The sequence below is a fragment of the Serinus canaria genome, chromosome 3, assembly GCF_022539315.1.
Source record: "Serinus canaria isolate serCan28SL12 chromosome 3, serCan2020, whole genome shotgun sequence".
Lineage (NCBI taxonomy): Eukaryota > Metazoa > Chordata > Aves > Passeriformes > Fringillidae > Serinus > Serinus canaria.
Window position 1 is genome coordinate 37,801,070 of NC_066316.1, and position 20,252 is coordinate 37,821,321.

Genomic DNA, 20,252 nt, shown 5'->3' on the forward strand with positions numbered 1-20,252 from the left:
CAAAGTCTTTCTGTATTGGGCTGCTAATTGAATGTGGTGTCTGCAGTACTAGGTTAGAATAGCACCAAGGAAGTGAGCTCTGGTTGTAATTATAGTAACAACACAGGTGTTTATTCTTCACGTGGTCTAGTTGGATGTTACTAAAATTTTTTATTTAATTTAAAATAGTCAACCTAAAATTGAAACATTTACAATGCAATCAGAAGTTTTACTTCTTGTTTGTTTCTTGGAAAAACATGGTGAATAAAAATTTTATTTTTCATATGAAATTTTTGTTTTTACATGGATCCAGCTCAGCATGAATTTCCTTTTCTTGTTCTGTGTTAGAGATAGGGTTTAAATAGTAAAAGTTTACAGCAGCATAAAAATTATATGCACATAAAATACCGATAGATAATTATTTTCCTTCTTGGTATAACTCATCTGAAGATGAGCATGCAACTGCTTGATAATGTGTTGTATTGTGATTAGAATCACTTGCAAAAATATCACTCAATGCAGAAAGAAAATGCAATAAACTCTTTTCCTTGAGTTTTTAATACTAAGTCAACAGACTGAAGTTATGTAGAAGAAAGTTAATGTCAAAGTGTGCTTATGCAGCATAAAACCTCTGGACACTTCATTTTCTGCCTGACACCTGTCACCTTGTCAATATTGCACAATCTGGGAAAATAAAAAACCTTATTGGCCTTCAGAACTGTATTTCTCCAAGAAAACAAAATTGAGTTGCAAAGCTTTAGGGTAGGTTTAATAATATTTAGAAACATAGTTACTCAGATGTTTAAAATGTTTTTGTTTTAACGTTCTTTTTTAATTTGTTGATATGCAGTTTGATCAATTCTGTGCCTAATAGCTTCTGCTTTCCTTTAATTTCCTTCCCAGGGTCAGCGTCTTTTTGAAAAACTGCTGGAACTGGCGTCCCGAAATATCGAGATAAAGCTCGTGAGCGATAAACTGCCCATGGAATCCAAGGTATTAAACGACTTGAAAACAAAGGGTAAGACCAAGGTCTTTATGTTGTTCTGCCATTGGCTGCTGTGTGATGTTCCTGCTGTTTAAAATGCAGACTCGGATGGTGCATAAAATGCACACTGCTGGTATTGCACTATGACCCTATAATCCTTCAGCTCTCTCTGGGTCACGATGTCAGAAATCTGAAACTGTTACTGTAGATGATGTTTGCAGCTCCCAAGCCAATAAAAAGGCAGTGAATTAGAGAGGTGTTTAAATTCCCTGTAGCCGTTTCAACAGTAGGCAATGTAACCTGAGAGTCTGGGCTGCTACCTTGTGGGACAAGATACTTTTCCTCTATAGAGCAATAGCAAAATAAACTAATAAAAAAACACGTGTATGGAACTGATGATTCTGAAGCACGGGAAAATAGACCATGGGTAAGATTTAACCAGCTGACAAGGTTCTTTGTGCTATGTATATTTCTTTGGTCTCTGCTTTTCTAATTGTAATTTTGAGGCTCAAAAACCCCTATCCACAGAGGGATTGCACATAGGCACTGCATGAATGAACTTGCTTTATGTAAAACTGTGTGGAAAAATAGTAAAGAGAATTCGAGAATTGCTGAAAGAAATTAGTCTCTCTTAGGAGTTCTTGCAATCTCATACACATTTGTCCTCTTAAATATCTATGTCTGATAAAATCATTATTTTAAGGATAAGATACACTTTTCAAAGATCAAAAAGAATGTATGTGTTTTGATCGTGATCATTTTTGACAAAGATACCTGTATGGATCACAAAGGAAACTCTAAAGCATTTAATTAGGCAGAGGAGTTGTTATGTGTAGCAGCATCCTAACATAACACAACTGTTCATGGTGAAGAATAAAGGACACCCTCTTTCCATAAAAATCAATCTATATTTGTTTAAATTCCTTGTAATCTCTTCACTGCACAAGTAAAAGAATATTACTAATGGAAGACCTTATCTCTAAGGGAAATCGGCTTTTAATCAAGATTGACATGTTATTTGAATTTAATATCTTAAATTTAATTAAATAATTAATAACTATAGAGCCTCATCATTTCATGACACTACCTATTCCAGGGATTTGATGATTTCAGCTACATAACCAAAAGAGATATTGATCCTTTGATAACCAAATATATAGCAAATCCTATGTCGGATATATGTGGAATGTCTTTTTCTGATATGTTCAAAAGGAAATAGGTATTTCAATATCAATGTCAGTGAAATTATCTTTTGAAAAGTTGTTTCTTTTCTGTGTAATTCTAATATCCCAAATTCCTATGAGTCAGAGAATAGGAGAGGTAGGCCTGTACATTCATATTTATGTACTGGCAACAGATATTTTAGGTATCATTTATTAAAAATACCCAGTACCAAAAATGAATCCTCTTACAAAAAAATATGAAGAGAAATTTTTAGCTAGAAAAGGAGGAGAAATGTTTTAACACTTCCTTCTATTTATATGGGAATTAATCTATCATGTGAGTTTAAAAAAAACCCATAATACAGACTTCCACAATTTTACTAGCTTTAGTTTCCCTTATGCCTTTTTAGACTTCTGAGATAGGAAATCTTACAGTATTTAAATGAAATTATTAATATATTTGTGCTTTAAGCTAAAAAGGACTGGAGAAAGTTTCTGGTAATTTTTGTGAGTTTTGTTGTCATCATCTTTGAACCCTGGAATTGTATATATATCATTGTTTACTATTGGCCTTTCTCAAACATCAGTATTACTACTTCTAGTTTTTCTCACTATGATTTTTTTTCTCATTCCATGTTTTGGTCTGCTAATTTCTGCACTGATATTTTTATTAGAATGTCTTGGTTATGGCAAGGTGATTGCCAGCTCTGTTGCAACTGTTTCACTCACTTAAGTTTGTTGTTTGGTTTCTATCTCCATGCAAGTTAGATAAACCTTTCTTTGGTTTTGCATTCCTGAAAAGAAATAAATTAGTTTTAAATTCAGTCAGATTTAGTTGGCCTAATTTTTTGCTGAAATGAGTAGACCTTGTATGAGCAGCTTACGGTCCTGTTTGTGTCAAATAGAAGCTAAGTATGAGGCTGGCTTAAAAAAAACCCAGACAACATTAATCTTTGCTATGCTATCCTGGAAAGCCTATCTACTAAAATTATTAATCTTTTTGCTTGTGAGGAGCTGGCCACCTGCATCCTCAGAAATCCAACAGAACTGATTGTTGAAAGGGAGCCGTGCATTGTCACTTGGACTTATATCCATGAAGACAACTGATATTTTTTTCCTGCAGCTGGTCAGATTTGTCTTTAAAATATGCCATGCACCCTTTTTAACAGATGCATTCCTCTCTTGGTGAAGAAAGCAATAAACAAATCAGTAGCTCAGCCAAGTTGTTAAGCATCTCAGGATGGAGAACCAGAATATGTTTGTCTGAGCAGACCCAAACCCCAGCTGGTGGTGTCAGTCTGAATTGGGCAGCAGAGAAAACAAGCACTGCTCTGGGGTTCATCACCTAATAAACAACTCTGACTGATCCTAAGCAGCAAACATGCTTGGCACCCAAGCCTTGGGCAGTAGTATGGACAGAAAGCACATGCACAGCCAGTGGGACTCTGGGAATTTCATCCTTTCTGAGTTGGCCCTCACTTTGCTAGGTGGGCATAGGTTTGGCTCTTCTTTCCAAGGCAGATTGTGTGCGCCAAGTCAGACTGTCTCCAAGCTGTTCTACTGGAAATGAGAGAATTGCTATTGCATGAACAGGGTGGAAGATTCTTGCCTTTCTTTTCAGCAGGCCAAGTGATCAGAACCCCTGGGCTGTGCCTTCATGTGTGGTGCAGACTGGTTCCTAGGGCTAGGACGAGGGATAATTTGGCTGTTGGCCATGGATGTACCTATTAATATATTGCTCAGAAACCTTAAGGGAATCTTCAGGTAGCATGCCCTGTCTGCTTTAAGTAGGAAAAGTATCCACCAAACACATGGGATTGCTTGAAGACCAGTACTTGGTCATCCATATGTTTTCATGCAGTTTTGGCTTTTTTGTACAAGCAACCATGGTAGGCTCCTGTTCTGCTGCATCTCAACACGTGTGTTGAGACTATTTCTGCCAGACAGATTATTCCAGCACATCTTTCCTTTTTCTAGGCAGGCATGCATTGAGTCCCCTTGCCTCTTCTCTCCATTTCTGAAGAACTGTAGAAAGCTGTTTCTACAGATCTTTTCCACCACAATGGTGCATCCTACCTAGAGTCCTCTCCACACATCTTTCTTCTGCAGCAGCTGTCCCTATTGATTAATAGAGGAGAAGGTTGAAATCTGACTTCAAATGTGGGCTGATGGGGTAAGATAAAGCATAACTTATGTGGAGGGGGGAGCAGAACTTAACAGATGTGGAGTGAAATAAAATTAGTAATTCACAGTTGCAATGCTAGTGCAGACATCTGAGCTAGCTGTGAACCTGCAGGTTGTCATCACTCCAGTAACTTTTTTTGCCTTGTCTATGCTATCCTGACTTCCTTGAGGTAGCTGTAAAGCAGGGGAGCTTGATTACAGGAGTCCAGTGGCTGCAGTGTGAAACATGGATTGATTTATTGTGCTAACACATCCCACACTGTGTCAGCTGTGGTGACAGGATTCTCTGACTGCTGAGATAATGTACATTTGCCAATAGTTGCTGAATGGTGGGAGTGTTATTTAGTTTCAAAACTAAGTATGCAGAAATGGGGAAATACTAATCCCATAGCATATATTTATGATAGACTTTAATAATGTTATCAGATTCTGTATTTTGCCCAGAATACCTGGCTGGTATTTGTTGTAATATTAGCGTATTAATCAGAGGGTTTTCCCTTATATTGAATGAGAATGCATCAAACATTTAATGCCTAAGGCAGTTGATGTTCATTCAGGGGATATTATTTCTTCTTGTAATGGCTGGAATCTTTTTTTATCTTCATATTTAATGTATGTCTCTAGGCTTTCTTCACTGCACATCTGCCAGATCCTGCACTGAATGCAGAATGATTAATTTCCTCATAGGCCTTTCTGTGCTGTTTCTCACTGTGGTATCTGAGTGCTCTGCAAATACAATATTAATGAATTTCTTTTACAATGTCCCTGTTAGGTGAGGTTTCTTGCTGTTTCTATCTCTTGGGGACAACCAATGATTATTAATGGCAACACAGGCACCAGGAGCCAGATAAGAGCATTTGTTTTCTATACTCACAATTAAATTTTTTTAAAGTATATTTGTAATTTAAAAGAAAAAAATCACATGTAAGTTTTCCCAGCTCATGTTGTCAAAATTATTACTAAACAGACTACAAACTATGATGATATTTTACAGGACATATGTATATCCATACTATACATATCTGTATATGACTCTCTTGTGAAAGGTAGGTCTGTTTTTTGACAAAATTTGCCTCATTGTGTAAACAAACATGTTCTTCTTTATCCTCTTTGTACTGTGACAGTAGCTTATTAATGCTTGTTTTCATGGTTATTGTTTTAGCCTTTCCTCAGCTGGGGCTCAGTCTACTAGACTGAAGCGTTTCTTGGAACCCTCCCCCTCCTTTCACATAATTATGTACCAGGCTTTGTTCATCAGTAACATTTGAATAGCTCTGTCTCCAATTAGCAGGTTGTTGTATTATTTCTCACGTGTACAGAATCTAAATCCCTTACTAACTTCTATCTTATTTTAGCTGGTAGTGTTTATGCTTTTTAATACATACCAATAGATTCTCCTTCTTCAATTTGCATTGCTTCCTTTCCTTTCTATTTCTTTTTTCCCCACGTACTCCTTTTTCATGAAGCATTTTTCATATATTTGCAAGGAATATTTTGTCTTTTGTCAGTGGTGCCTGAGGCAGATAAGAAAAGAGGAGTCTGTCCATGTCACAGTGTGATTTTAGGAAAAAATATCCTCTAAGTCCTTTTGTTTATCATTTTTGTGTATTAGCAAATAAACCTGAGAATAATAGGAAGTCATTGTCATAGGGCAGGATCCAATCCCTAGATCACATGTGCAGCTGTTATTCACTGAGCAGTTCATGCACATTTGCCCAGGATTACAGTCTTTCCTAACAATCAAAACAAAGAAAAGGTACATTCAAAACAAAGAAACTTAAAAGGTACATATTTGTAGGGTGATAAATAAATGAGTAGATAGTAAAGCTCTAGAAATTTGCTATGCATTGAGCTGGGCCCTTTAGATTGCAAATACTAACAGATACCATTCCATGACAAATTTAATCAAGTTACATCTGGGCAGCTGCACAATCCCAGCTTCCTCTTTGCTCTCCCCACCATATGTTGTCCCTGCCTTCTTCTTTGCACCAGTGATCATGTGGTGAGACAGTTCAGGGGGCTGATTTGGCTACAGACTGCTTTTTTTTTTGGCTAGCTTTATTGTCATTTGCGTTAGATTTCTGCATTACTCCGTGTGTGTTCTCACAGGCTGGGGGCAACACAGAGAAAGGAAACATGTAGCTGGGGTTGGCAAGGGAAGAAGGATCACTGGAACTTGGTTGCAACAGGTTCAATCTGCTATGGCTCCAGAAAGCTCACGCTCATGTAATGTCAAGGAACTTCTGGAAGTTTGAGGGTTTCCTGTACTTTCCTGTAGAGTCTGAACAGAAGTGTAGCACAATGGACAGCAGTAGTAAATATGGTTTATATAAATGATGAAAATGTGTTTGATTCCATATTCTGTCTGCTTCTGTTGGCACACTTAGGGTGCTATATAGGGTTAGAGCTGGGATACTTGTGGGACATGAGTTCTTACTGTTGGCCACAATCACGTTCTCTTTCCCTGTCTTCTTGTAGGGGGAGGGAAGATATAAATTTTAACATACCATAGAAGAACTGAAAGACACTTGTTATGTCATAGAAAAGATGGAGATCATCTGGGAATATCAGAACATTTTTTTCTTATGAAATAAACAGTGAATTTGGTGCTTTTTTTGAACTAGAGCCTTTGTGTATTGTGAGCCTTAGGAATGTGAAATTGACCATTCTGGAGAAACTGACATTTTTTCTGGAAAAGATAAACCTAAAAGACTAAGAGGGAACATTTCCTCATTAGTTTCCTTGGGCCTAAAACTGTTTGGGGTTTGGGCAACTGAAGTTTTTTGACAGCCATTTTTAGAGTTAACCATGATGACATGGATTTTCTTTAAGCCCAAAATACTTGGTTTCAGTATTATAAAAAATTGTTTAAAAAATGGGGCAATGGTCTGTAAAGAGATTAGACAAGAGCTATCACTGGCAATTTTAAGAATAAAATAGACAGGCCTCTGTGAGGAATGGCCTCATAGATCTGGTGCATGGGAAAGGTCTAGATTGATTTCAAAGCTGGATTTAATCATTGTGTAATGATTTGGAAGGAGAACATAAACTTATGTGCTTAAGGACATTTATTTCAAGATAAGATGGAAATTTTTTTCACTAAGAACAACAATTCAGTGGAACAACCTTCATCAAGGACATGGTAGAGTCTCCATCACTGGAGGTTTGTAAGATGTTACTGGACAGGGTGCTGAATAATCTCATATAGGCTTCCTTTTTCCACAAAAAACTGGGTCAGATGATCTTCTGAGGGCCCTTTTAACCTGGGATTTTCTGATTCTAATTAAGTCTTTAATTTCCTCTTCATGTGAAGATAATGTTGGGAATCAATGTAAATACTCTGCAAAGACTAAGAAGAAAATACATTCCATTCATATAATGGGAAGCTGGAATTCTGAAGGTGGATCTTGAAGAGATTTCTGCCTGTCCAGATGGCCAGTTTTTGCACAATGCATCATAAGAATAATATTCTCTGATGCATGTTCCATTGGAGTGTAAAGAGTGCTCTTGACAGCTGATGTTCAGGGAATGGCTTTGCATGAGGCATTGAATGGATCTGTAGCTCCATTGCTTTCTTCATGCATTTCCTAGGCTGGACTTTCCAAGAGTGTGTGTGTAGGAAGGAAGTTAAGATGGGAGGGAGTTCCTGCAGCAGTACCAAAACCAGAGTGGTTTTTCCCTATGATTTGTCATGAAGAAGTGAGCAGGACTTTTTGAGGGGTAAGGCTTCCTGAAGAAAGCAAGTAGTTTGGATCTGAGTTTCATAGAGTTAAATAAAGGTGCCTGTGAACAGAGGGCAAGAAATCTCTTCCTTTCCTTTCAAATGGTAAATATTGACATTTTTCTAAAACTCTAAGTCACACTTGAAAATATGAGCATGTACAAAAAGCAGGTAATGAAAATTCTGCTAGTAACAACTTTAATATCTGATTTTAAAATTTATTTTAATATTTTGATTTATTATGAATCATTCCTTTTTCAGTTTTTATTATTAATGTAGACAACTCAGGTACAAAAAAAGACTAGATGCATGATTTGATTTATCTATTATTAGTTGCTATTGGAGAATGTTTTCTGATATTTTCTCAAAAACTTTAAGCTTGTGACAAGCAATCTTAAAGCCAGTTCCAAGATGGAAGATCTCATGAAGTTTTTTTCCTCTTAGAATGCATAGTAACTTTTACAGTGTTCTTTCTGTGTAGTGAGAATTACCAAGCTGAATTGCCAAGCTAGCTGCATCCCATATTAAAGGAAAGAAGCAGGCTCTAGTTTTTTTTTTTTTTTTCTAACCGTTTGCAGAAAATCTTTTAATCTCTTTGCATTTAAGGATGGTTGTAGTAGTCACACATTCATTTGGGGTAGAAGAAACCTGGCTTCCAGTCCCTACTCTGCTTCTTCTCCTTCTAATGCCTCCAGATATATTTTAAAAGACATGTTGCCTTACCTTTCATAGTAACAGAAATGTTTTAAGGTTCTAATTGTAGGACAGAATTTTAAAACTTCATTGAAGAATACACCTTTCTGTGCAATTTCAAATGAGGAACTGGTGTAAACAACAAATTTTCCATCAGCATTAACTGCTGCCTAGTTTGGATGTCTTTTAGCTCAAAAAATACAATAAACTGGTGATAATCCAGTTTTTGTGGTAGGTTCTACAAGAAACTAGATGCCTAATCTGGGAATTAAACTTTCCCTAGATACACAAATATCCTCATTTTAGGCACCATAATAGTTCATAATGTGAACAGCTTACTTTCTCTTGTGAGCCTGAAGCACACTAACTTTAAAAATATTTAGGCACAGCCTGGCTTACAGAATTCTTTAGCAGGAGAGATTTAGCCGTATGAGGCTTTCACATCCACAGACAATAGAGGGAGAAAAAAAAACAAAACAAAGTTCACAATAATTTAAATTCTGAGGGCAGCCAGGACCTTGGGTTGTATCAGCTTGTTTTGCAAAGAGAAAGGGGGAAAAGGTTCACTTAAGCCAAAAATTCTGTCTTTTATAGCCCAATATGTAAGCAATAAATTCTGATTCTAAGCTCTACAGCTTCTGTGTCTGTAGACTCAGAAATGTGTACCTTTGCTGAGAGAAATGGCTGTGTACCCTAAGACAGTACCTCTCATTGGTAACATTTGCTTTGGCATTATAAAACACCAGTTTTGCTTTCCAGTATCTGTAGTCACCATTTCAAAGATGCATAGGTAAATAATAATACATTCATTTAAATAATTTTCTTCATTAATCAAAGACAGTTGCACCATGTTGTGTATTTGTTTGGGACAGATGTACTATGTGGCATATTTAAGGTGTTAGGTGCTCAGTAGAAACAATATCATAATTCTTCTGCTTTGAAATTTCAAATGGAAAAGGTCTTTCATGATAGATTGGTCAGTATTTTAGTATGTAATTTCAGTTTGCAAATATTGCACTCAAGTCTGGTACTAAGGTGTGTGTATTCGTGGATTTGGCAGCAGTGGGCACTTTTGTATTTAATAATCTCCAGCACAACTATGAGCATTTGCAATCCAGCCATCTTGTGAACAGCCAAAGTGCTCTTGTCACTTAGTCAGTCCAACATAGGAGCTTGTGCCACGGGGATCATCTTCAAATCTTGCTTGGTGGTTTACATGCTGGAATGGATTCTTCCCTTATGGCACTAGCTGCTTTGAATTGCTGACACTCTTTAGCACAGAGGAACCAATAACGGATGGCATTAGCAGAAATTAGTTGTGACATTTTTAAAGCATATGGATAGCGTGCAAGTTTCTACCTACAGCTACTGAAAGAGTTGGTAAGAGCTGCCAGGGCCATCTGAGCTCAGAAATCATTCGTTAGGTAGCTGTGCTCCATTTGCAGAAATTTTGGCATCCCATGCTTTCTCTTTTATGCAAAAACACTAATGTTATCTCATCCTGCAAGGACATGAAGGCTAATGGTCCTAAAAGGGATCCAAGGAAAACAATTTCATTTTGGTCAATTTTGATTTGTCCATTTCAGGTACTTAATGTTCACTGGAAGCTTGACTGTTTTCTTAGAACTGTACCTTGATCAGTCAAAGCGGTGCTGCTGGTATGATTTAGTGTATTTTTGATTGCTGCTGTTTTGCAAGCAGGCTCCAGCCTTCTCAGCAGGGCTGAGTGTTTTGTCTCTCACCCTGTTCAAGTTTTGTATGTCATCTAGACTGAAGTGTAACTTCAAACCTGGGCAGCTCTGAGAAGACCATCCTCTGAAGTGACATAACATGGACACTTGTATTATGTTCTTTTAGCGCCTCTGCTGCTAGCTCACAATTTCTGCTTCAAACATGATTAAATACTGGATGCTCAAAGTTATATAAGAAGCATTAACAAATGCCCAAACCCAACTGGCACGGACCAACACCACTTGATTTTCATTTGATGAACACTTTGGAAAGGCTACTCAGCTTGGGTTATTGTGTACAGCTCAACTGTAGCATAAAGTAAACCCACGCAACCAAATCTTGCTGGTTTATACAACATTAGTTACCAAGCCTGATCTTTGTAACAAGGATTTACCACTACAATACTGATCTTTCTGGTAATCTCCTATAGCAGTTTTCAAATTAACCTTTGCTTCTGCAGACTTTGGTGTGTTATGAATTTTTACACAGCCTAATGGTTGGAAAGCAAATGACATTAAGATCCTTCTGAAGTTATTTAACCAGAAGCAAAGTTCTCAGAGTGATATCTCTGTTACTCTCCATCTTTTCCATGTCTTTCTGCATGTCCTTACAGAGCAGTTGTCTCCTTGAGAACAGAGTGATTTCAGCCCCACTTCCATCCTTTGGACAAAATATTAACTTTTTATAGTATGTAAGTGTTAGTAATTATGTAGTACAGAAACTGACAGTCATTTCAGTGACTCAAAGCAAAATAGATCCCTGTTCTTGAAGCTTTTAATCTCAGTAGTCTTGTTAGCATTAAAGTGATGGACAAAAGTGCCAGCAGTTATGGGACTACATAATAACTATACTAAGCTTCAAAATCACTACAAAAGAACATTGTGATGATTGCAATGAGAAGCTTTCAAAAATAACAGTTTCTTAGCAAAGGACCACAGAGCAGCTGTTCTCAGCCATAAGACAAAGGATTGTAACTATGTCCATGATTTCATATTGGGATTTGAAGTGCCTGTGCTGCCTTCTGGTCCTGCTTTCATAGAGATCCCAGCAGTCAACTGCAAGCAGTCCAGTTCCATAGCCCCTGTCCTGTACACTACTGCCATCTCAGCTGAACTGGTCCATCTCTGTCTCTTGTTGTCCTCAAGCCAATTCTGTCTGTCCTGTGTGGTTTGGAGTAGAAAAAGAAGTGCTACAGACCTGGTTATCCATGAGTTCAAACTGTCACAGGGGAGTAATATACCTGTATTCCTGTCCTTCAGGAGGAGTAGTTGATACTTACACTGGAGAAATGAAACAATATTTGTGGTCTAGTCCCCTCTGTGGTGCTAAAATCCTCTGTGATGTCAGTCTGCAGTTACTTTTATTGACTGTATATTGTGTGTGTCCTTCACCCAAATAATAAGATAGAATCTGTGGGGTTGTGGCTTCCTTTTGTTTTGCTTTCTACATTTCAAGTAGGCTGTTTGGAAGAAAGTCAATCCATGTTAAAAATCTGCTAACTGACAAGCTATTGATCTGTATCCCCTAGGTATTTCCTCAAATCAATGTATTTTTTTCCCATACACTTTTTGGTTTTTTCTCAGTCCACTGAGATTTTTCTGATTTTGACATCAGGGCATGTCCATTTCTCTCTTTAAAATGCCTCCATTTAAAAGAATGAAGTATCTGGTGACCAGGCCAGAATAATGAAGCCCTCAAAAATGCATCTGACACACTAGTTAGAGCAATAGTAAATCAAGTGTGAGACTCTTCAGTCTGCTACAGCAGAGCTGCAGTGTGTACTGTATGTATTTACTTTGGTAAAAGAAGAGGCTGTAGAAGTGTCTTCTTCTTTCAAAAACCTTAGATTCGTGATAGTAAAAAGCTCAGCTTCAGTTGATGTTTGGACTAAGAAAGCAAGAAGAAATTCCCTGAGTCCTAAATTGCAACAACCATCAGAAATCTATGTTTATTTTGGGGCGTATATCATGAGTCAATACCTGTAGAAATCCTAGCATATGTAAATAAATTAAAATTTGGACCAATCTGGGTATCCCAAAGCCATGGATAGCCTTAGAACTCTTAAGAAAATGTATTTTTTCCTTTCCACAAATTTATTTGTAGAAGCTTGAAGAATATACCATACTGCTTATGTAGTTATAAAATAAAATATATTCCTCAAGTAACTGGAGCGAGAGGGACTGAATGAATAATTGGATGAATATATGTGATAAATGAAACAATGTCAGAGTAGGCAAGGGCAAGAGTGAAATTATGAACTGAGCATGAAATGGAAGAGAGCAAAGGAGAGGCAGGATGGAGGATGTTGGGGGAAAGTAGTGGGGAAAATGAAATCTGAGGGAGGAATGAATCAGATAAAACTGAAGGTCAGAAACTGAAAACTGAGTAAATAATTTGGGAAAAGATCAGAACAGAATGTTGTCAAAAGGTGAAGCATGTTATTTGTGGACTTGTGACAACAGGGAGAGAAAAATAATTGCCATTGAGATAGGAATGACCTGAAAAAAATGTAGAAAAGTCAAAGGCTGACTCAGCAAGATAGCAAGATAGACTCAAAGGAAGGAGGTGGAGAAAATTGCTTAGAGACAAGGGAGAAGTAGTGAAAGGAAATGTCTGTGCCACTGGCAGACCCAGATTACTTCTGGCTGTGCCTCTGCTTTTCTTGTATGGCCACAGCCAGGTCAGCTGGTGCTCTTGGCTTTCAGTAGCCTGCAGATAAGGCTCTGTTATCTCAGAGGCTGATCAGAGAATCATCTATTGAAAGTTCAGGAAAAAAAAATAGATTCTGTTATGAAGGTATGGTAAAAATTAAAAGCAGCAGCCACCCAAGGAGGCAAACTCTGCCCTTACTCTTCGCCTGCCCTGCAGTATCTCACCTTCCAGAAGTGAGATTTATTTCTCCTTCAGGAGAAGGAAACTGACAGAACCCAAAGCAGAGCTCCAGATGTCTGAGAAGCACATTTTGAGAATAATGCACAAGTGTTGTTACTGCTAGTCAGCATATTTAGAAGAGACTGTTGCCAATACTGATGATTTTAGAATATATAAATATCAGAATGAAATCATGTTGCTAAGTTAAAAAGGGAGCTGGGGATAAATAGTCACCGCATTTTTCTTGGTAGAGATTTCGCCTTGTTCATTCATAAAAGGTTGTGATCCTAATTCCTCATGAGTTAGGATGAAAAAATGTCACTGATTTCTTGGATGTTTCATCCAAGAAGTATATAAATAAATATAGTGGTTCATAATGCTAGTCCAAGTAAAGTCTTCACAAGGAAGTGGGATAAGCAGTGTGCAAGTTTACTAATCTCTCTATTATATTTAAAATGGCTTTCTTTCATAGTAAAAACATATGCAATTATACTTAGGCAAAGAAAGAAAGCCACAATCCAGCTTTAATAATGCTTTACTGGTTGTATTATAGTCTTCTTTCAAGTGGTAATATGCTTTGTCGCCTGAATCAACTAAGTAAGAAAATTACTTTTCCCAATCTCCAAAGCAATCACTTTTATAGCTTTGTCTAGTAAATGAGCAGTCTACTCTCCAATAATGAAGGGCAAAAAAAAAAAGTGGATTTTTTTTTTTTAATATTCTAGCAAACTTTGTTGTATATTAGTTCTCTTACAGACTCTACTGAATCATCAGACTCTCAGAGCAGATTTGTACTATGAAAATGCTATTTAAAGGAATGCTGAGTTCTGCTAAGGGGAAAGAATTGAACTGATCATCAATGCTCTCATTATTCAAAATTTTTATTCAAAATTTTCTATGACTTGATATGAAATACTTCAAATAGCCCAAAGAGAAGTAAAAATTGATGTAAAAATACTGATATCAAAGTCAAGGCAGTAAAAACTGAGGATTTTTCTCAGGTTTGCTACATCAAGCAGCAGCACTTGTTAAAAGAGGCAGAAATGTTTGCTACTTTTGATAAAATGACTAGAAGGAAAGGAAAAGCTGTTTGGAGCTTTTTAAATTACACTAAATTCTTGTGCATGGGCTCAATTTCATTTTTTTTATTTTGAGACAGACTAAAATGGGAGCCCTAAACTTTGGCCCAAACAGTAAGAGATTTTTTAGCAAATAGAGTAGAGAAATCCCTGGTCTGAGGCCACGTCTAGGTTGGAAAGTGTAGAGTTGAGTATGTCTTTTCCTGTCTTGTTCTATGTAGTGAGCTATACGTTGGCTGCTGGCATTTTCTGCTGGGTGGCAGCAAATGCCTCGCAAGGACATGCTGATGCCCTGGATTTCCATCATGGAAAAGATCAGAGATCTGTAGTTATATGAGCTTATTCCTTCTTTGCAGTCTAAAATTCTGTGTATAGGTTAAGTAAACACATCTGTGCATGATTTATCAGCTGTGAGGATGGCGAGGCATTGGAAAAGGTTGTCCAGAGAAGTTGTTGATGCTCCATCACTGGAACTGTTCAATTCCAGTTTGGATGGAGCTTTGGGCAACCTGGTCTTCCATCCACTGGAAGGTGTCCCTGCTCATGGTAGAGGATTTGGAACCAGATGACCTTTGAGTTCTCTTCCAGCCCAAGCCATTGTATAATTCTATTCATGGGGGAGGTCAAGTGTTCTCCTGCTGTGCCTATTTTGTGGGTAAAGAGGGGAATCTCTGTCTCTGTGCTCTCGTATTTGTGATGGACCACTGGCTTTTGCTGGTGAATCAAAGTTAGGTGTAGCTGGGTGGGTATTACAAAGAAATACTGTCAGGCCTCTCTTTTGTCTGGCCCATGAGATGGGATGGGAAGCATTTTGGTTAAATTTCTGGGATTTTTCTGCTGAGTAAATCAAAAGAGCCCAGCAGGCAGCACAAAATGCATTCACGTGGGGGAGAGCTGTAACACTCCCACGCTGAACTCCAGCTACAGCTGGGAACTTAGCTGAGAAATCAGTGTTTTGATTACTTGGGCTAGCAACAAAGGCCAACATTTGACTTCTTCAAAGCCAATGTAAGAGTATATTTAGATAAGTGTTACTTTGGGAACTAACTAGCTCCCAAGATGCCATTGAAGTTAAATCAGCTATTGCAAGAAATTAAGTCGGACCTTTCCTTTGTTCTCAAAAATCTGCCATCCTGTATCCAGTCAGCAAACTCTGCACACCTGAAGGTCCCTGATGGGTCTTTTCTTGATTTTCTGTGTCACTGTCAACCCTTGTGTAATCACATGGAGAATGCCAACCCAAGCAAATGCTAGAATTGCCTTATCTGCTTTGCACAAGACAAATGATTATGCAAGATAAAAGGCAAACAAATTCTGGAGCTTGCCACCTGAAATTACTGAGGCCTGATTTCAAGGGGAGCGGAGGCTGAGACGATGTGGGTGTACCTTTAAATGGCAGCACTGGCATAAGCAGTTCCTGCATCTTGTTGCACTCAGCCACAGCCGCTCTTCCCACACTTGCTCTGGGCCTTCAGCTGTGTTTGGAAAAATTGCTTACTGCCATGTGGTGAGCTGGACTAGTGAATTGTTCTACATTTGAAATAACTTTCATATTTTTATTTATGTTTAACCTGGATCCATTTTCTGATCCAACTGATTCCCTGGAAAAGCTCCTTCGGCACAGCTGAGGAGGCAGTGGAGGGATGCAGAAGGGTTGCTGAAGACCAGATCTGTTCATGCTACTATTTTCTGGGTTAATTTGTGTTGGTTTTTTGGGGTTGGGGTTCTTTTCCCTTCTTTAAACATGCCAGTTGTAATTCTCTAATACTTCACTTTCAGTTAGAGATCTGTGCTTTGTAATGTTCTTTTGTCACTATATTTCTTTTTCTTCCTGTTCTTTCCTGTCCACATTCTCAGCTCTTGGCTTCCACAGCTGTGTGGCTGGAGCAGTTTCTGAGGCTGTACCGCCTCACAAAAATTATTTCAACCCACTGATAGAGTAAAAAACAAAGCAAAAAACCAATGGTGAGTGTAGAGGATATTTGCTCCCCTGATCATCAGGGCAGAGCCCATCAGCATGTTGCAGTCTGCTGGGGAGGGAAGGGAGCCAGGAAGAAGCTGGCACAGGGCCTGGAGAGGGGGCTGGGAAGTCAGACGGCAGCGATGGAGACCTCTCTTCTCACATCCTCAGCTCCACAGGGAGATCCTTGACTGCAGCCTGTCTGCTGAGGAGAGCTCTCTTGTTGCAGCCTTTCTTCCAAGCTGCAGCCAGCCAGGGACACGTGAGCTGGCTGGGGAGCGTGCCAGTGGAGATGAACAGCAGCAGCACACAGGAGGCAGAGTGACTGCCTGTTGTCCCTGAACACCCAGGCCACAGCCTCAAGCATGTGAGCCCATCCATTGCAATCCCAGTGAGTGCGGCAGGCACCTGTTTCTTTCCAGAGAGAGACCAGAGGGGCTCATGGAGCTTTGGTCACAGATTCCTCTCCTGGGCTTTGATTACCTCAAAATTATCTTTGTGTCAGTAACCTCAGATGCTGTAAAACAAGATAGCAAGCATTACAGTAAATTTTTGTGAAAAATACCTACATCAGAAACAGCCCAGTTTTCCTAAAGGCAGTTTTGAGAAGCTACATGTGCACACAGCCTATGGCTGATTGTACATTGGGAGTGTTTCTCATGCATAGATTTGAGTCTAACATGGGCCAAGATGGCATGAATGTAAATATTATTGCAAAAGCTTTCTGGAGATTACTTGGACTTGTGCTAGAATGTAATTTCTTTGAGTAATTATGATTTCATTTTTTGCATGTATGACAGTTGAATGTAGAGCTGCTAGAGAAAAGACAGCAAGGTTTTGATTCCAGGCTGCTTCTTTTTTAAATTATTGTGTCTTTAGAGTGATGAATAGCACATAATCCTAGAGTGACAGGATTCAGTCCTGGTAGTTTTTAAAAAGGACAGGGTGATGTGTGTTGGAGAAGCAGAGGGCAATGTAAACAAAACAGCTGATTCAAAGTTAAGGTATTACCATTAGAGATTTCCCTAAAAGTCCTTGAGTGTTCCCTCTTTAAAATAAATCTGAATCATTAACCTTTCTGGCCCAGGCAGATTTTTAAATTGCATTTCAAATCAAATATTCCATAAAGAGCACAGAAATAGTAGTCTAGTTTGTCTTTTAATCATTCAGAGACTTAGTAAAAATAACTTTGTTTTCAGGTTGTGCATTCTTCTGCTTTTGAATTTGTCTCTTCTGAGTGGAGGCAGGTCACACTAATGGGGCTTCTGGAAGAAGTCCATACTTTTTGCTATCAGTTGAGAAAAAGCTTGAAAATTCATGGGGAGGTGATCCTCCACCTGGATCACTTGTGTCTACCCCAAATGAGACAGCTACTCCCCCACTTGTGACCAATTGTATTGAAAACTCTGAATTTTTGTCTTAGCAGAATAAAAATTATGTTTATTCATGGGAGTACTTTGTGCTAAAAGTTATTATCAAAAGCAAATAAATGAAGTTAAAGCATATATTGCAAAATGTAGAGAAAGGGACATTTGTATCTATACAGACTTCCCAGATAACTCTGTCTCTCCTTTTACTCCTAAAATTCTCCCCCTTATTTTTCTTTCTCTCTGATTTTAAAACCACTATAGTTAAAGTAAGAAAGTTGTGAAGACGGAAGACCAATTTTAGGCATGGTACAAGCAAATGCAGCTTCTGTTTCTTGGGCGTTATGTTTGCTAACTCCAGAGTAAGTTTAGCCTGTAACTGGTACTGCTGAAAACTGTGGCAAGCAGAATTTGCATGTTTGCTTTCAAGGCAGCTGTGATAATAGCAGCCTAAATAGTTGCTCTTTCTCGGTCTTCCTTACAAAAGTTATTTATCTGCATGAACATGAATCCAGTGAGGGGATTTGGCATAATGATGTGGCCTCAGTACAAGGACAATATCCTGAGCTGCTCACAGGTGTTGGATCCAAAGCCTCAAGAAAGTGAAGACTTCCAAAGAAGGTGCACCTTCTCCAGACTGTTACATAAACTTGATGTGGATTCCAAGTGGGAGCCTTGTGAGTTCTGACCTCCTGCAGTCTCTCCCATGAAGAATCTCCCACTTTGTGTAGCTGTCTGGTGACCTTGCTTGAGCAGCAGGAAAATCCACAGCCACAACATAGCTGTGCCAGGAATGTGTCTGACACAGGTTTTCATGACAGCGTGTATGTGATGAGCTCTTGATCAAAGGGTGCTGCTTAGAGTTTACTGCTTTGCCTCAAATATGTCAAAAATGTCCTAGCTTTAGGTTCATAGAATCATTAAATGGCTTGAATAGAAAGGGACCTTAAAGATCACCTAGTTCCAGTCCCCCTGCCATGAGCAGGGAGAGCTTCCAGTAGACCAGGTTGCTTAGAGCCCTACTCAACCTGGCCTTGAGCACTTCCAGGGACAGCACATCCCAAACTTCTCTGAGCAACCTGTTCCACTGCCTCACCTCCCTCACAGCAAGGAGTTACCTCCTAATATCTAATTTAAACTTACCCTCTTTCAGTTTGAATTCATTCCCCTTTATCATTCTCTCTTTCCAACATGCCCTTGGACAAAGTCCACCTCCGTCCTTCTTATAGGCTCCCTTCAGGCACTGGAAGGCCCCAGTTAGGTCACCATGAAGCATTCTCTCCAGGTTGAACAATCTCAGTTCTCTTCAACTTCCTATTCTTAAAGTCAAGCTTGCCCTGTAGCTTTCAAACATTGTTAGAAAAGTATCTGAGAGCAGGCAACTAGACCAAACAGGAGGCTAGAAACTGTAAATGGCATTTGCTTGGCCATCCCTCTTCTTTGGGATTACTTTGGGAGTTGGGTTTGGGTTTTTTTTATAATGGATGAAAAGTCAGTCTTTCTTGCAATACTACTGATGCCTTCTGTGTTCTTCCTCCATTATGAGACAAAGCTAAGTTGATGTCTGGCACTTCCCAGGGCCACTTCACGAGCAGAAGGTCCAGGCTCTCAATGGCAGGATCCCCTCCATGCATCCCAGACTGCATCAGTCATCTACCTTATACAGTGTGAAAAAATTTCTCACCAAGAAGAAAAAGTAGTCTGATAAATGTCTGTTACTTACAACATGCTTTGATCCCTACAGTGTCTCTTTTTTTGTGGGCTTTTTTACTGCAGTAAATGTGTAATCTGTCCCAGCCCTTAGAATGCACAATTTTAGGGGACAGACAAATCCACTTGAGTTTTAAGTGACAGCACTGTTTTTCTCTAAGTTCTCATCCTGAATTTTAATCTCCAGTGAAACAAAATAGTTAGATTTATTTGGCGCGTTTATTAGCAATCAAGCCTACAAATGTGCCCTTCTGGTTGAACTCAGTGGACTCACAGCTTCGTGTAATTGAGACTCCAGCATGACAGAGAGTTCTGTTATGGCTTCACATATTGATCAGTCCAATTTAATTTCCTCATGGGACCTGAACCACGCTAGGGATGGTGGATTATGTTGAAGACTTGATAAGCCTTTTTGAACAAAGCATCTCAAGGGCTTCTGGAACAGAGGCAATTATCAATACTGATACACATTTCCTTTCTTCAAAAGGTAAGGGCTTATTAATAGGCTGCACAACAGCTGCTGTTTGTAACAAATGACTTTTTTTAAATTAACTTGGAGATACTGCTTTCTCACCTGTTCACTTACTAGTTGTCTGTTTCCAAAAGGAAAAGAAATTGGGTTCCAGGTTTTGATCTTACTGGTATATATGATAGCAGTATCTTCTGCACTGCTATATTCACTATTTTGGTAATTGAAGCCTAGATTATGTTTTAGAGTAATGGTCCCATCCCACTGCTTCTGCCCATGTCTGGGCAACCCACGCCAACAAATTCTGGTGTTTTACAACTTTTGAATTTTGTGTCAAGTT

General features: G+C 38.7%; 1 protein-coding gene across 1 annotated transcript in view; it reads left to right on the top strand.

Annotated features, from left to right (window-relative positions):
* PLD5 (phospholipase D family member 5) overlaps positions 1–20,252 on the top strand; it is a 130,395-nt gene that overhangs the window by 77,842 nt on the left and 32,301 nt on the right. Inside the window, exon 4 of the mRNA XM_018916349.3 lies at positions 883–997. Coding sequence (XP_018771894.2) covers positions 883–997 — 115 coding nt within the window. The remainder of the gene's footprint in view (positions 1–882; positions 998–20,252) is intronic.